General features: G+C 39.5%; 1 protein-coding gene across 1 annotated transcript in view; it reads left to right on the top strand.

Moving 5' to 3' along the window:
• Positions 1 to 1126: 1126 nt before the first annotated feature.
• Positions 1127 to 18735, top strand: part of LOC117346142 (extracellular calcium-sensing receptor-like) — a 37406-nt gene continuing 19797 nt past the window's right edge. The window contains exons 1-2 of the mRNA XM_033915545.1: positions 1127 to 1954; positions 13872 to 14279. Coding sequence (XP_033771436.1) covers positions 1127 to 1954; positions 13872 to 14279 — 1236 coding nt within the window. The remainder of the gene's footprint in view (positions 1955 to 13871; positions 14280 to 18735) is intronic.

The following is an 18735-nucleotide window of genomic DNA, read 5'->3' as shown; positions in this document are numbered from 1 at the left end:
ATGTTGTTGCTTCCTTGTAATCTAAAGGTCTCTTTGACTATATGTTTAGACTTTTTTCTTGAGCTACTTCTTCTTTTTGCTCCATTACTGGTTTTGATATGTTTATATGGAGAGAGGACTCCTATGTGCCACGGAGTCTCTTTTGGTGAATGGAACCAATCTTTTTTCTCTGTTTTCTTGGCTGGACCTTTTTAGTCCTTATGCCTGTTACTTTTGCTAGAGCATGTTGCTCTGTGTTACAGAGGTTATGTGTGTTAGTGTGTTATAGTACAGGGCATGTTGCATTTTTTTCTTTTCTACATTCTATCTCTGAAGGTTTTTACTTTTCATCTGCATTTGAATATTATGCTTTCTTATCTCTATGTCACTGACAAAACAATCCCAGGTCACTGTTGTCTCCTGGAATATTAATGGACTGAGAAATCCCATTAAAAGGAAGAAAATACTACTACACTTAAAAAGAAAAAAACCGGATATAGTCATGTTACAAGAAACTCACCTCTCATCTACTTCTATTCTAACCAAATCCTGCCCTTGGATTGAATCTGCTATTGATTCTCCATCCACTGGGAGAAAAGGAGGAGTCTCTATCCTATTCTCAAAATCTTTCAAACCCCACATTATTAAACAGGAGATAGATCCTAATGGTAGATGGATAATTGCTCAAGTAGAAGTCCATAATATCAACTTCTTATTGATAAATGTTTATGCGCCTAATGGGGATTCTCCGGAGTTTTTCTTAACTCTCCTTACCCACATTCAGTCCTTTGATCCTCTACCGATTATTTTAGCAGGAGATTTCAATATTCCCTTTGATCTACATATTGATAAACAATCTACCACTAAAATAACTCCGCTTAAATCTCATATATCTTTTCATTCGCTTATTTCGCAATTGCATCTTATGGACTCTTGGCGAACTCAGCACCCTTCCGCTAGAGAATATACCTATCATTCAATACCTCACAATAGTTTTTCACGACTAGACTATATTTTCATATCACAGCATCTCATCCAATCATTAATCAACTCTTCTATATCACCGATACTCATATCTGATCATTCTCTAATTTCCTGTGTTTTAACTTGGGCTCCTAACCTTGTTCCTAAATCCCCTCTATGGAAAATGCCAATTTCACTTATGGAGGATGATCAGACTGTGCAACATATAAAAACCTTTATTAATACTTATTTTAAACAAAACCCCTATTCAGATACCAATCCTTTAATCACATGGGAAGCTTTTAAGGCCTCGCTAAGAGGGGAATTTATTTCTCTTGCTTCCCATAAACACAAATTGGAAAAATCCGCTCTGACAGACTTAGAAAATCAAATTTCAACATTAGAAAACAAATTTTCCATTACAAAAGATCCTCTCCAGTATAATACTTTATGTCATCTCAAGTATCAATATAACTCTATCCTCTCTAAACAGGCTGGAATGCAAATTTTTACGACCGAAGCTGTGTATTATGCAGAGGGAAATAAGAGTGGTAAGTTACTGGCCTCTTATCTAAAAAGGAAAAAACATAAAATTCAGATTCCTGCCATCCAGAATAGTGATGATATAACCGTAACCTCCTTCACTGAGATTTTGACAGAGTTTCAAACTTTTTATGAAAAATTGTATCAGTCTGACTCACCCTCCGTGTCGTCTTCCTTATCCTCCTTTCTACAGGGAATTGAGAAACCCAACTGGTCTGCAACAGATGTACATATCCTAGAGAAACCTATTACACTAGAAGAATTACAAATCGCTCTGAAACAACTACCATCTCATAAATCCCCTGGAGCTGACGGAATTCCAGCGGAATTTTATAAGATTTTCCAGAATGATTTAATACACCATCTACACCAACTATTTCAGTTCTTGACCCCTGAAAATGTCATAAATTCACGTTTCTCTGAAGCCATTATTACTGTCTTACCAAAACCTAATAAAAATCTTGCTCTGGTACAGAATTACAGACCCATTTCACTATTAAACGTGGACTACAAATTATATGCGAAGATTCTAGCTAATAGGTTAAAAATGCTAGTACACAAAGTTATCCACCCAAACCAAATAGGCTTCATGCCTGGTAGGTTAATTGCTGATAATACTAGATTATTTTTCCATTTGGCACATATTGCGGAACATTCTAAGCATCCTATTATTGCCCTTTCGCTTGACGCCGAGAAGGCTTTTGATAGAATTGAATGGAATTTCCTTTTTTCTATCTTAAAATGGTTTGGTGCTCCCTCTTCCTTTATTGACATGATCAGAGTTCTATATGCTGATCCTTCTGCTAGAATTATTGCAAATAATACCCTCTCTACATCCTTTCGACTACATAGGGGAACTAGGCAGGGATGTCCCTTGTCTCCCTATTTATTTAATCTTGCGCTTGAACCCCTATTACTTCACATTAGACAGAACCCGAATATCTCAGGTATAGTATGTAATTCCTTTGAAGTAAAGCTCTCTGCTTACGCAGACGATGTGCTTTTGTACATCTCTAATCCTGAGACATCTATAAAAGAACTTCTTCGAACCATTTCAGATTACTCCTTTTTCTCAGGATATAAGCTCAACCAAGATAAAACAGAATCTTTCCCTCTTAATCATTATTCCAACTCCTCCATGATTAAGCCCTATCAGCTCCAATGGACGCCCACAAAAATAAAGTATCTTGGTATTGAACTCACCACATCTATTGAAGATACTATAAATATCAACTCTCAACATATTCTTCAACTAGTCAAGGCTCTGATTCACTCTTGGCATCCGTTACACTTATCATGGTGGGGCCGTCTTGAAACAATTAAAATGATGTTAATGCCTAAAATAAACTATATTTTACTCATGATTCCATCGCTTTTCCCATCTGTCTTTTACAAAAAACTTGACTCACTCCTGTCCTCTTTCCTTTGGAAAAATAAACAACCACGTATAGCCCTCCAAAAACTTAAGAGAACTAAAGACAAAGGTGGTGTTTTGTTCCCTGATTTTCTTATATACCATAAAGCATTCATCACTCACCAAGGTCTTTACTGGTTCACAGAAAGTGATATATACTCACCAATATGGTTCGAAGTGGAAAAACAAGCTATACAACCACTTCCTCCCTCAACTTTATTAACGACTTCTACAATTAATCTCCTCAGTCCCATTTTAAAACAGACGTCAAAATGCCTACTAGAACTTGATTCCCAGCTAGATCATCCATATCTCCGGTCGCTGTCAATCTCCTTGTGGTTTAACACTCACATTCTTATAAATAAGAAACCTTTTTCCCATATACCAACCTTGCCTCAAATAGCTTCACAATACTTGACAACAGGCCATGTTGCCTCTAGACTATATAAATTGTTATTAATGAACAACATACCATCCACTCTAGTACTTAAGGAAATATGGGAAAAAGACTGTAATTGTCAAATTGACACTAAGTCCTGGTCTCTTTTATGGTCTAAAACCATAAAAGCTGTTTCTTCAGCCAGTGCATTACAATCTATGTACTTCTTGTATCATAAAGCAATATGGACTCCTTATAAACTTAAAACATCTGGCCTTAGTTCTTCTGACATTTGCTGGAATTGTAAATTACACCCTGGTTCCATGATTCACATGTTATATGACTGCTCTTTTACTCATTCCTTTTGGTATGATGTATGGACTATTATGCAATCGATTTTCCATTTGAAACAAGAATTGTCTTTTTCAATAGTAATGTTTAAATCTCAATCTCCGCATATTCTTCTTGTAGAACAACATAAAAAACTATTTGATATTCTATTGATATTAGCGCAAAAAATAGTCCTTTCAAATTGGAAATCATCCGATTTACTCCATGTCCATCACTGGTGGAATATGGTTTTGCAACATCAAAAATATGAACTACATCTATACAGGAAAAGAGGTCAATTTCGAGCTGTAACAATGAGATGGTCTCCTTTAGCTGCATATTTACAAAATGTATGTACCTGAGTTTCCTAAGCTTAATCTTGCCCTTTCCATCTTGTAATTGTAAATGCAATTTGCCACTGTACTCTGTACCTTTTTCTTTTGTTCTTGTTATCTGGTTTTTGGAAAACTAATAAATCTTCATGGATAAAGGAATTCTTTTTGCTCATTGTTAACTAAATATGCAAAAAAGAACTGTCATCTGAACAACTGTCCTTTAAACATACTTAAAGCTGCCCCACGTGCTTTCAAAGCCGACCTATTTAACTGGACAACAAGCCAGTATTCCGTTATTTACAAAAGTTATGGAAGGGATGGTTAATTCTGCCTTGGTGAAATATTTAGAGAAACACGATATTCTTCATGATTGTCTCAGGGTTCCAATCAGGGTATAGTACGGAAATGGTACTCGCTTCTTTGATGAACTATCTCCATTGTTTATTCAGTGAAGGCTCAAGTGCACTGATCATTCAACTGGACCTAAGCAGCGCTTTTGATCTAGTTGATCACAAGATATTATTGGACTGTTTAGATTCAATAGGCATCTCAGGGAAAGTTTGGAACTGGTTTGAGGGCTTCTTTAGAACAAGACGCTATCAAGTGTTTAGTGAAGAAAGTTATTCTTTTCCCTGGAGCAATTCTTGTGGGGTACCCCAGGGCTCCCCGCTATCACCTACTCTATTTAATATCTATCTAGCCCCATTGGAAAGATTGATGTATAGTTTGGGAGTCAAATTTTTCATCTATGTAGATGATATTACTATAATAATCCCACTTATGTCCTTCAGTACTAGCTCATATTGAACAATGGACAAATAGGGCAAAACTTATATTGAATCCGGAAAAATCAAATTTTTTTTCTGGCAAGAAAAAAAAAAAGAATTACATCTGAATGGCCAAACTTTTTTAATATCCGCTTTGATAAAAATTTTAGGCATTATATTGGACCGCTATTTAACTTTGGAAGATCAAACAAATTCTCTAGTAAAAAATGTTACATAATCTTGTGGAAACTTTGGATGATAAGAAATTTTTTTGATAATACGTCATTTAGATTGCTGATGTAATCATAAATTTTGTCAACACTGGATTATTGTAATATAATATATTTGGGATCTCATAAAATGTTGCAAACAGAATACAGAATACTGCGGTCCGCCTAATTTTCAGCTTAAAAAAGTATGACCACATTACTCCATCTTATAGAGAGTTGCATTGGTTGACTTTTGAAGCTAGAATACTATTTAAATTTGATTATACTTGTTTCAAATTGTTGTTTGGCATGGCACTTGCTTACTTGTCGATATGTTTTGAACGTTATAAACCTAACAGAATTACTTGAGGGCAATATTTATTTGTTATTACAACCATCAAACCTTGTCGATATAAGAGATTTTTTGATAAAATGCTCAGTTTTCAGGCAGGTAAAAAGGACCAATGGCTAAGTACTACTATCTCCCAGGCCTACTCTTACATGTCCTTTAGGAAATTACTAAAAACGGATCTATTCGATAAATTTATAAAATGATGTTTCAGAATACTGGTAGGCAAGTAGTATATTGATCTTAACGCCAGAAGGTTCTTGAGGTTTTTTCACTGTATTTTAGCAAATTGTATCTTATTCTTCTTTTACTGTATAATTTTAGAATTTTTATAGTACAGTTTTAGCATTTTTATTGTATAATTTTGGTACTATTTAGAGTACTGTACTTTTAATCATTGTTTGTATAAAGTTATTAACATAAGTAAACCACGTAGAACTTTGCGGTAGGGCGGTATATAAATAAATTATTAGTAGTATATTATTATTATTATTCTCCCAACCTTGGAAAGGATGAACAACTTGTCCTTATCTACTAAGTCTATTCCCTTCAGTACTTTGAATGTTTCGATCATGTCCCCTCTCAATCTCCTGTTTAAGGGAGAAAAGGCCCAGTTTCTCTAATCTTTCACTGTACGGCAACTCCTCCAGCCCCTTAACCATCTTAGTCGCTCTTCTCTGGACCCTTTATAATAGTACTGTGCCCTTCTTCATGTATGGCGACCAGTGCTGGATGCAGTACTCCAGGTGAGGGCACACCATGACCCAGTACAGAGGCATGATATCCTTCTCTGATCTGTTCGTGATCCCCTTCTTTATCATTCCTTGCATTCTGTTCTCCCTTTTCGCCACCACCGTACATTGCGTGGATGGCTTCATCGATTTGTCAATCATACCTCAAGTGTCTTTCCTGGGAGGTCTCTTCAAGTACCACCCCGGACATCCTGTATTCATGCATGAGATTTTTGTTACCTACATGAATCACTTTACACTTATACACTTAACCTCATCTGCCATGTTGATGCCCATTCCTCGAGCTTGATTATGTCACATTGCAAATCTTCACAATCCCCCTGTGTGAGTTTGTAGCCTGTTCCTTTCTTGCATTTCCTTCCCTCTTGAGTCCCTTTCGATCTGTCTTGCCTGTGATATAGTGAGTCTTTCCCTCTATCTTCTTTCCCTCTATCTGGGTATCCTGGTTCCTGAACCATCGACTCTCTCTTTTGGTCAACTGTCGGCTTTCCCCTTCTTCCTAGTTTAAAAAATTCTCAACTTCTCTCTTGATGTTGCATGCAAGTAGCCTCATTCCATCTCTGCTGAGGTGGAGTCCATCCTACCTGTATAGCTTGCTGTTCCCCCAGAAAGTCATCCAGTTGCGCTCAAAGTGGAATCCTTCTTCTTCACACCAGCGCCGCATCCACGCGTTGACTGCTTGCAGCTCCATCTGCCTCTTCTCATCAGCCCTGGGTACCAGCAGGATCTCTGAGAATGCTATCCTCTCTGTTCTGGTCTTCAGCTTTCTTCCCAGCATCCGAAACTGGTCCTTCAGTACTTCCCTGTTGTAGTTCCTGTTGCTCACGTTGTTCATCCCCACATGGATCACCGCCACCGTTTCTTCTTCTTCCACACTGTCGATGCAGCTCACTATGTCTTCTACCTTGGCTACTGGGTTAGGGTTTCCTGATTGGCGTAACTTTGAAAAATCTGTATAGTTTGCTGGACCTATGTTTTCAGACAGATTTGCAAGGACATCAGGCCACCAAGTGGTATAAATTAATATTGGAATATTTGAGTAAGAAACCTAAAACAAGTTTGAAAGATATTTAGAGCTTTGAGACAAAGCAGCAGATTTCTGCTACTCAGTGACCATGGATTTGGACTTGGAGAATGAGATGTACAGTTATATTAAATTTTTTGGACCCCTGTTCGTTTACAAAAGTTGGATAGTTCAAAGTCTAATAGATGCTGACAATGTCATTTTGAAGTAGGGACACTGGATCACTTGTTGTTTTATTGTCCCTTGATACTCAACTTTTGGAAGTCTATTTGGGGTAAAATTAATAGGATATTGGAGGCTTCTATTCCACTGTTGTATGACATTGTTTTATTTGGGACATTATTGCAACCTAAGAGTCCAATTGATGCAAAGAAAAATAGACTGCTTCTTATTATGATGGGGTAGCTATGCAGTTAATAACAAGAAATTGGAAGAACTGGGAAAGATTGAACTTTAATTTTTGGTGGGAAACTTTATTTCAATATTATAGATTTGAAAGAATGAATTCTGAACAAATGGGACATAATAAAAAAATTTAAGGAAACATGGGGTCCTTTAGCAGAATTTGTTAAAACTGAATAATCGAATGATCCTTTAATTCCTAATTGACCTTTATACACATCCAGGGAGGGTGGGAGGGAGAGGGGGGAAAATATACTTGTATCATTATTTGTTTGAATGCAAGTGTTGTTTAATGTATTAATTGATTGTTTATTCTTTGCACTTTGTATTTGATTTGAAAATTAATAAAGAATTACAAAAGAAAAAGAAAAAAGTCAATCACAAGAAAACACTCACAATAACTGGTGTAGGGGTTTGAGACAAAAACAGTTATCAACAAACAGGAAAAAGGAAGTTACTCATGATGTTTAAAGCTTCGCAATGTCATCTAGCATGTTCTAAAAGAGTTTTTGTTGGTGTGTAATTCAAATTGTCCTATAATTTTTTGACCAGACCTTGCACAATCCAAGGTACACATGTCACTATAACCTGCTTATATTGTATGGTGAACAGACATTTGAAATCTTTATCACTTTCATATTCTTTCAATCTTATCTTTCAATCATCAGAGCTTCAGTACCATAACATCATAAGAATAAAAGAGTTGCAATACTGGGAGACTGGAGGTCCACCAAACCTAGTATCATGTTTGCAGCAGTGTTCGATCCAGGTCACAAGTATTTGGAGAGATCCCAAAAGAGTAAAATATATTTTATGTTTCTAATCTTAGGAATAACCAGTGGAATTCTTCAAGTCCATCTTAATAATGGCTAATGAAATTTTATTTTAGGAAATTATTCAAAGTTTTTTAAAAAACCCTGCTAAGATAACTGCATTCACCTCATTCTCTGGCAACAAATTGCAGAGTTTAATTACATGTTGTGTGATAAAATGTTTTATCCACTTTGGTCTAAATCTACTGCTTAGTAGCTTCATTGTATGTCCACTAGTCCTAGTGAAGATCAAAATAGAGTTTTAAATTTAGCCGTGTAAGGTACTGGTAGCCAATGTAGCTTTCTGAAGAAGATTGTAATGTGCTCATGCTGCTTTCACTCTAAATTCTGAATTTGTAGTTGATTCAAACTCTTTTTTGTTTAGACCACTGCACAGGGCATTGTAGTAGTCTAGTCAAGATGCTATCATGGCATGGACAACACTGTTTAGACTTGTCTTTTCAATATATGGAGAGATATTTCATAGTTGCCCAAGTTGATACAGACTATTTTTAAAGGTTGCTTGAATTTGCAGGATCAGAGTGAGCGATAAGTCCTTTCCTGTCATTTTAGGGGGAGTTCATACATTCCCAAATAAATTTTGAAGTCAGGTATTTGTCCCATTCTATTAGGAACCCAAAAAATCTATGTTTGTGTGGGTCAGGTGAAATTTGTTTTTGTTTTTCTATTCCTGATTTGTGGTTAGACAGGCAGTCAGTTTACTCAAAGCTGTGAATAGATCTCATTCAATGGTTATGAGAAATTGCATGTCATTGGCATGAATATAGAGTTTTGAGTCCATTCACTAAAGCAGTTCAGCCAGAGGTTTAAGGTGGATATTAAATAAGATGGGAGAGATTATGAACCCCTGTGGCACCCCACAGATCACTACACAAGGTAATGATGTGCAGTTGCTGAACAAAACTCATTGTTGTCTCTTTAAAAAATAGGTTTTGAGCCATGTAAGTACTATTCAACAAAACCTTTTTCTATCAGTCTTGTAAGCATGATATTATGATTCACAGTGTTGAAGGCTAATCTTTTGTAATGATTCCTGTGCAGATTATAAAGAAGGGACACAATAACTATCTGTGTTCTTTACCCAGGTCTGAAGCCAGATTGACATCCTGATCTAGATAATTATGTTCAGTTAACCAGTTATTGAGTTGAATGCAGAACGTCCATTCTATAAGTTTTGTCAGGAAAGGCATGTTAGGGACTGGTTGGTACGGGCACAAACAACCTACCTGGCGAGCTAAGCTGCCAATACTTTTTTGAGACTAAGGTAAGTAAACACCGATCTGGGTCAGGGGAGAGTATACACACTTTCGAGTCTGGGGTTGGCTCACATTATAATTCTGGGTCACATTGTATTCTGGGTCTAAGGGGAGTACACATTGTAATTCTGGGTCTAGGGGGAGTACACATTGTAATTCTGGGTCTAGAGGGAGTACACATTGTAATTCTGGGTTCAGCAAGAGAACACACATTGCAAATTGTACTAAAGGAGTTCAAGTAGCCCAAGCGGGAATACCCCCACAGGGTACACACATTTCCGAGTCTGGGATAGGAACATACAGTAGTTCTGGGTTTGGGGAGTCCGGGATAGGTGCACGTTGTAACTCTGGGTCTAGGGAAACATGCGAATAATGCTAAAGGTGTCCAAGTAGCTCAAGCGGGAACATCCCCACTGAGACATAACAAACATACAACATGGAGGGCTATGTACGTAAACACCCACAGTCTGGGAAACAAGATCCTGGAATTAGAAACAGAAATGAGGAATGCCGAACTGGATGTGGTGGCAATATCTGAGACCTGGCTCACGGATTCCCACGGGTGGGACATGGTCATACTGGGTTACAACTTGCTTCGCTGGGACAGGGAGGGCAAAATGGGAGGAGGTGTAGCATTATATACTAAAGATCACATTAAGGTCACCAGAATCACAGATGTCCACCACACTGGGGAATCCCTTTGGGTAAATTTGGCCAGAGGGAAGGACAAATATCTTGGCGTAATATACAGACCCCCAAGACAACAGGATGACCTAGATATGGAATTAATCGGAGATATGGAAAATATCACCTTGCGTGGGGACACAGTATTGTTAGGTGACTTCAACATGCCTGATGTGGATTGGGACATGCTTTCCTCTGCTTCCGGCAGCAGCAGGAGGCTATTAAACTCTATGAAGGGAGCAAGATTCAGGCAATTGGTGTTGGAACCAACAAGGGATCAGGCAATACTGGACCTGATACTTACCAACGGAGAAAGTGTCACAGAGGTCTCGGTGGGCGGCACATTAGCCTCCAGTGACCACAACATGGTATGGTTCAATCTCAGGAAAGGTTTCACTAAATCTACCACACTGACCAAGGTCCTCAAATTCAAGGACACAAACTTCAAAGAAATTGGAGACTTTGTTCACCAGGCGCTACAAAGCCAAGCAGAAACCGATAACGTGGAAAAAATGTGGTTGAATTTGAAAGCCACCATACAAGAAGCAACAAACCGCTATGTTAAATCAGTAAGTAAACGGCGAAGGAACAATAAGCCACAGTGGTTCTCTGCGGAGATTTCGGACCTCATCAAGGAGAAGAAAAAAGCATTCATCTCTTACAAACAATCAGGGAAACAGGACTCTAGGGAAGTCTATCTGGCCAAGTCAAAAGCCGTTAAAACAGCAGTTAGGGAGGCCAAATTCCGCATGGAGGAGTCTCTAGCGAAGAACATCCAGAAAGGAGATAAATCCTTCTTCAGGTATATCAGTGACAGAAATAAGAACTCAGGCGGGATAGTACGTCTTAGGAAACCAGACGGAGACTATGTAGAAGCGGACTCGGAAAAAGCCCAACTGTTAAATGAATACTTATGCTCAGTCTTCACCCGTGAGGTGCCAGGACTCGGCCCACAGCTACAGACAAGGGTTGACACAGATGACCCTTTTAGTAATTTTGAGTTTACATCCAGCGGTGTCTACTGCGAGCTGTCAAAGCTTAAGGTTAACAAGGCAATGGGGCCTGACAACCTATACCCCAGGGTGCTCAGGGAGTTGTGTGATGTCTTGGCGGAACCGCTATCCGCGCTCTTCAATCTCTCCCTTAGTACAGGTAACGTCCCATTGGACTGGAAGATGGCTAACGTCATTCCACTCCACAAGAAAGGCTCCAATATGGAGACAGCAAACTACAGACTGGTGAGTCTCACATCAATAGTGTGCAAACTAATGGAAACTCTAATCAAACACCAATTGGATACGATCCTGAATGAGGAGAATCTACGGGATCCCCGTCAACATGGATTTACTAAGGGGAGATCCTGCCAATCCAACCTGATCAGCTTCTTTGACTGGGTGACAAGGAAGCTGGATGTTGGGGAGTCCCTGGACATCGTATACCTGGACTTCAGTAAAGCATTCGATAGCGTACCACACCGCAGGTTGCTGAGCAAGATGAGTTCTATAGGATTGGGCAACACATTGACCAAATGGGTTGGGAACTGGCTTGGAGGTAGGCTTCAGAGGGTAGTGGTGAACGGCACCCCCTCCGAATTGACGGAGGTAATCAGTGGAGTGCCGCAGGGCTCGGTCCTGGGTCTGATCCTATTCAACATCTTTATAAGAGACTTGGCAGAAGGGCTGCGAGGTAAAATAACATTATTCGCCGATGATGCCAAACTAAGCAATGTAGTGGGCAAAAGTACAACAGACATAAATTCAATGTCCGACAACATGATGCACGACCTACTCCTACTGGAGCGTTGGTCTAGGTCCTGGCAACTCAGCTTCAATGCCAAAAAATGCAAAGTCATGCACCTGGGCAGCCAAAATCCATGCAAGACTTACACCCTTAATGGCGAGATCCTAACAAGAACTGAAGCAGAACGAGACTTAGGTGTGATCGTCAGTGAGAACATGAAGACTGCCAATCAAGTGGAGCAAGCTTCATCCAAGGCAAGGCAAATCATAGGTTGCATATGCAGGAGTTTCGTCAGCCGTAAGCCTGAAGTCATTATGCCATGTATAGATCCATTTTGAGGCCCCACCTGGAATACTGTGTGCAATTCTGGAGGCCGCATTACCATAAGGATGTGCTGAGACTAGAGTCGGTCCAGAAAATGGGCACCAGGATGGTTTCGGGACTCAAGGATCTCCCGTACGAGGAACGGCTGGATAAGTTGCAGCTGTACTCACTCGAGTAACGCAGAGAGAGAGGTGACATGATCGAGACATTCAAGTATCTCACGGGCCGTATCAAGGTGGAAGAAGATATCTTCTTTTTCAAGGGTCTCGCGGCAACAAGGGGGCATCCGTGGAAAATCAGGGATGGGAAACTGCAAGGGGACACAAGGAAATTCTTTTTCACTGAAAGGGTGGTTGATCGCTGGAATAGTCTTCCACTTCAGGTTATTGAGGCCAGCAGCGTGCCTGATTTTAAGGCCAAATGGGATAGACACGTGGGATCTATTCACAGAGAAAGGTAGAGGAGGGTCATTGGAGTGGGCAGACTAGATGGGCCGTGGCCCTTATCTGCCGTCTATTTCTATGTTTCTATGTCCTCCTCAAGGGAGCTCCTTTTCAGCAAGAGGTGCAGCACAGATCTTTTTTTGTGTTGTTGGAAGCTGCCCTTCTCCAGACAAGGCATTAACAATTTAATTGGCCCCTTCAATGAGGCCTATACTCACTTGTACTATTTTTATTGGACAGGGATTTAGGGGGCAGGCTGTAGGCCATTTGCCTTTCAGGGTTATTTCAAGATCTTCCTCTGTGACCTGGTTGAATGAGTCCCAGATGGTTCTGCATCTTTCTTTTCCATTTCTAAAATCTGATTTGCTTTCTTAGCTGCCACCACACATTGAGCTGGGGGTTTCAATGTATCCTTAGTGATGATATCTAGATCTTTTTCTGGGTGGTGAGTCTTAATATGGAAACCTGCATCACATAGCTATAGTACATGTTCTTCTTTCCCACATACATCACTTTGTACTTGATCACATTTAGCATCATATACCCGTGCACTAATTTCTATTTTCAAGAGAAAGGTGCCTTGAAATGTAAACCAAGTGGTGCAACTGGTAGGAAAAAATATCAGCCCATCTTCAAGCCTACTGCTTCTCCTTGATTTATCCCTTTTTCCCTTTACTTCAAGTACCTTCACCAAGTACATTCACTCTAAAACAAATATACATACTTTTTAATGACTGGGTAGAAGAAAATTTTCAGCTCAATCTCACTCCTTGGTGTGATAAATCTCACTCTTTTGGGTGGTTCATCCTTGGCATCTCTGTGAATTTAGGGACACTCCTGAGAGAGTGTTATATAAATTTATGTACCACCCTCTTAAGAGTGTCCCTATATTTGTGTGAAGAGTGGGCTGTCTATGTGTAAATGACTAAATCTCCCAAAAGAAGGAGCATGTAATACAAGGTACAGAATATATCCCTTTATAAAATGACACCCAATTTTATAAAGGAGAGCCTAACAGGAGCCTAGACACAAGCATCCTCCTGCAAACTATGTGCTATTAAATCATATGACCTGTATGATATAAACTCTTCTCTTAGAGTGATGTAAAATGATTATATGTTCATTATTTTATATTTTCCTGACAGGTCAGTTATATCTCACCGAATCTTTATATGAGTGACCCTGTTCAGTATCCTTATTTTTACCGGACTGTCCCCAATGAGTTGCATCTCTGTGCTGGGATAGGCAAGCTACTGAAGTATTTTGGCTGGAAATGGGTCACTATATTTTCAACCGATGACGAAAGCAGTATGAAAGCTCTCCAGATCCTGAAAGAAGGGATTAAACGGAATGGTGGCTGCATTGCATTACATCAAACCTTTCCTCATCAGAGAGCTATCACAAGGTCAGAATTGCTGAAAATACATAGAGCAAATAAACCATCTACTGTGAACATTTACTACTATAATAAAGGCAAAATACTTCAACTAAGCTATTTACAGGATCTTGAAAGAAATGTGAAAAGTGCCCAGGTTTTTATCACCATAGTTGAGGTAGAAATAACAAAAATAGTTCAAACACACTTTCAAATAAGCAACAAATTCTTTATATTCAACCCATATAAGAAAGTTATACCAAATTATTTTAAATTTATCCGTAAGATGAAACCTGTCTGGCTGGCAAGTGATTACAGAGGTAAACAATGGTGGGAGGACCTGTGTCACAGCAGTTGCTCAAAGAATATCAGAAGAAACTGCAAAACTACCAATAAGAACCTTAATTTCTTCCACTGTTTCAGCACAAGCTTTGGGTGCATCTACAGTGTATACAATGCAATGTATGCCGTGGCACACGCATTGCATGATATGATTATGTCTGGCTCAAAAAATGGCACCATATGGACTAGAGAAAATATAGAACTTTTGTACTTTTTGCCATGGAAGGTAATTTTAGAATTTGTTACCAGAGTTCTTTATTCAAAAGAAAAGTATTGTACACTTTGGCACAGAGTGAGAGGGGAGCTTTCACAGGAGTATTGAAGATGACCCTTCATCATTAAGCACCCTCTTCCCTCCATTATTTTGATACATACACTCAACAATCATGATTAACCAACCACAAATATTCAAAGCAATTTAAATGACCAGGAAAAGTTCATATTCATTTTAAATAAGTTGTGTTCTGGTATCTAAGAATATTCAATGCATAAATAAATTTAAACCCCAAGATGAGGTGGGGGCTTGATCTGGATATACACAAGATGGCAACATGACCTGAGAGCCTCTGCATGCCTGAGAAAATCAATCAAACAAGCAAATCTTGGTGTTAATGGTATTAATTAAAATCTTCATGTTAGAAAATGACACAGGGATAAAATCTGTCCCTGTCACTGCCCCGTCCCCAGCCCACTGTCCCATTCACTGCCCTGTCACCACCATTCCCTTCACCGCCCTGTCACCATCACTGCCATCCCATTCACTGCCCTGTCACTGTTCACACAGCATCCATACAAGCCTCAGTACTGCAATATTTAGCTTATTCCTTCCTTATAAATCAAAGTTCTGACTGCTGAACTAGAGAAAGAGATGTTCATCTGGCAGGGCTTTGTTTATATATTTTTATCAACACAACTAATATACTACTTTATCCTGAAGCAAAAAAAAAAGAAAAAGAAATATAATTTTTTTCTACTTTTGTTGTCTGGTTTCTGCTTTCCTCATCTTCTCGTTCAATTCCTTCCATCCACTGTCTCTCTGCATCTTCCATTTACTCTGTTACTGTGCCTCTCCCTTTCTCCCCCCTCCAAATTGGTCTGACACCCATCTTCTACCCTCTACTCCCCCATAGTCTGGCATCTCTGTCTTCTTCCCTGCCAACATCTTCTCCTCACTCTCTCTTCCCCATTTCCCTTCTGCGTCTTCTCCCCACTCTCTCTTCCCCATTTCCCTTCAGCGTCTTCTCCCCATTTCCCTTCAGCATCTTCTCCCCACTCTCTGTTCCCCATTTCCCTTCAGCATCTTCTCCCAATCTCTCTTCACCATGTCCTTTCAGTGTCCTTCTCCCCACTCTGTCTTCCCCATTTCCTTTCAGCATCCTTCTCCCCACTCTGTCTTCCCCATGTCCCTTCAGCATCTTCTCCCCATTCTGTTTACCCATTTCCCTTCAGTGTCTATTCCTCCCCACCCCACCTTTCCTCCCTTTCTTTCTCCCTGCTCCTTACCTTCATGGCATTTTCACTCCCCCCCCCCCCCGCAGCAAAAACACCTCTTAGCCACTTCTCATGCATCCGCACCCCTCCCCCCCCCAGAAAATAGGCCCAGTCTGACAACTGTGCAAACAAATCTCCCTGTCCTATACCTTCATGGCCAGCGATTTCTAAACTGCCTTCTTACAGCAGCCAGAGTGTTGAAGTTGCATATGGCTACCGGAAGGGTCATCTCTGATGCAACTTCCGGTTGCATCAGAGATGACCTTTATGGCAGCCACATGCAGCTTCAACACTCTGGCTGCTGTAAGAAGGCAGCATATTTCAGATGGTGTAAATGGCCACACCTAATGATAGCTGTGGTTCCCAATTCAATTCATAGAAAATGGAGTCTCAAAAGTATTTTGTGCCTCTATTTGTACTATCTGTGGATTTTTTTTTCTTGCTTGAGTTCATTCTCACTCTAAGAACCATGTAGAGAATATCCCTCAGCAATGATTTTTTAAGCATCAGTTATTAAATCCAGTCCTTTATGGACAAAAATTTATCCTTAGAAACTCACACCGACCTCATCGTCAGGAAATGTTTCTCGGTACTCTGGAAACTACGCACTATAAAAAAATACTTCAACAACACCGCTTTCAGCCTACTAGTGCAATCTGCCATTCTCAGCATTCTAGACTACTGTAATATTATCTACCTGAACTCCTCAAAGAAAACTACCAGGAGACTAAAATTGATCCAAAACACAGCCGTTCGTCTCATCTATGGCCTAAAGAAATGGGAACATATCACCCCATTCTATCACCAACTTCACTGGCTGCCTTTCGAATCCAGAGTGCTTTTCAAATTCGCATGCTTCTGCTACAAATCGGTAAATGGCCTCTCGCCAAGATACATCAACCCCCTCTTTAACCTTTACTGCACCAACAAGAAATCCCGCAGAATTCAACTGTTCGCCTATCCCTCGCTAAAGCTTTGTTATCTCAAAAGATTCCTAGACAAAACCTTTACCTTCCTAGCAGCCAAGATGAACCCATGGCTTGCCCAAATGATACTCGAGGCCCCCACTTACCTCAGCTTCAGAAAAATACTCAAAACTTACCTATTCAAAAAACAAGACCTGTAACCGCCCCCTTCCGGCATTACCTGGCTCCACGTTCGGCCCTCTCCCCACTTCCTAAACGCTTTCTTCCCTCTCTTCTACCCACTCCCTTCTTCATCAGCCAAGTTCGGCAAAATGTGTTGTTAATCTAATAAATTGTTGTAAATTGGCATGTCAATGCGGATCCTAATGTAATTGTTGTGAACCGCCTAGAACTCGAAGGGTATGGCGGTATATAAAAATAAAATTATTATTATTATTATTATGTGTAACATAAACATCCTATCAAAAATAATACTCTAAGTCCAACTTTCAACATTTCCTGTAAAACATCAAAAGTTGGAAATACAACAGCCATTTTTAAAAGCTGGACTGCTAGAAATCTAAATTTGTTTCTTAATTCATGTACTTGGACATCTAAGTCACCAGGATGACCAAATTTATACCTCTTTTTTTATCACAAAAGCATCCAAGTTGGAAACTTCCAACTTTACACTATTTGGACATGAGAGGGACTACCATTGTAATGGACTGGCCACGCCCAAATTCCAACAGAGAATTGAGGCTTCTTAGAAGGAACTACTGTGAACTTTACATAAAGGGTGCCACATATATAATTTATGGTGAGCCCGATAAACTCTACTCAAATCAATTATACCTACCTATCTACTAGTCCTTTTAGCTGCAGGTGGTACCTATATGCAGTAGTATAGTAGGGTTTTGGTGGCCTCAAACCCACGCTTCTCCTTTTCACCCTGGGCAAGTCACTTAATCCCCCCATTGTCCCAGGTACGTTAGATAGATTGTGATCCCGCTGGGACAGAGAGGGGAAACTGCTTGAGTACCTGAATAAATGCATGTAAAACCGTTCTGAGCTCCCCTGGGAGAACGGTATAGAAAATTGAATAAATAAATATACTGGTTAAAGTGATTTATGATCCTGGTTCTTCCTCTCTACAGTATGGTTCCCTACCTTACCCACTTAGCTAATTAAGACCTCTGGGCTTTCCCATACCAGGTGTTGCTGTTCTAGACACAGATATGTACTGATTCATTTTCATATGTTTGGGTGATATGAAGCAGTTAGTGATCACTGGTATAGTGTGGGGGACATTAATTAATTCCTCCAGTGCTCATCTGGTCAGTTTGAGTATGTTTTTGGCACTTAGATGGTTTTCAAATTGGTCTAGTTGAAAACATCTAATTTCCCTCTAGGACACCCTGGAAAAGATTTGATTATAGGTGCAGGATGTCCAGGTCTAAGACCACCTATATCCCACCCATAGCATGCCTCCCAACATGCCCATTTCTACTCTGAATGCACAGTGACCACTTGGATGTTTTGATTAGTAAGATGTCCAAGTGTCAATTTTTGCCAGTTTTTGGATGTCTACGTTTTTGTTTATATCCCTAATAGTAACATATTAGATGACTGCAGAAAACAATGGTCTAATCAGTCTGCCCAACAGTCAAATTCATATTAATTCATGATTAAACCAACAATGAATGTGATATAAAATGTTTGATCTTCATCTTTCTTTGCTACTTCTGGGACAAGTACCATAGAAATTGATGAGGCACTGTCTTTACATTCAACCACTGGAGCTAAAATCAAAGCCATCTTCAGCCCATTTATACAATCTGTATCATAAAAACAACCCAATTATGAGGTTCAAAAATCAAGATTTTGATGTTTATG

This window comes from Geotrypetes seraphini, chromosome 12 (assembly GCF_902459505.1).
Source record: "Geotrypetes seraphini chromosome 12, aGeoSer1.1, whole genome shotgun sequence".
NCBI lineage: Eukaryota > Metazoa > Chordata > Amphibia > Gymnophiona > Dermophiidae > Geotrypetes > Geotrypetes seraphini.
The sequence above is the reverse complement of the archived record's forward strand: the minus strand, read 5'-3'. Positions and strand labels throughout refer to the sequence as shown.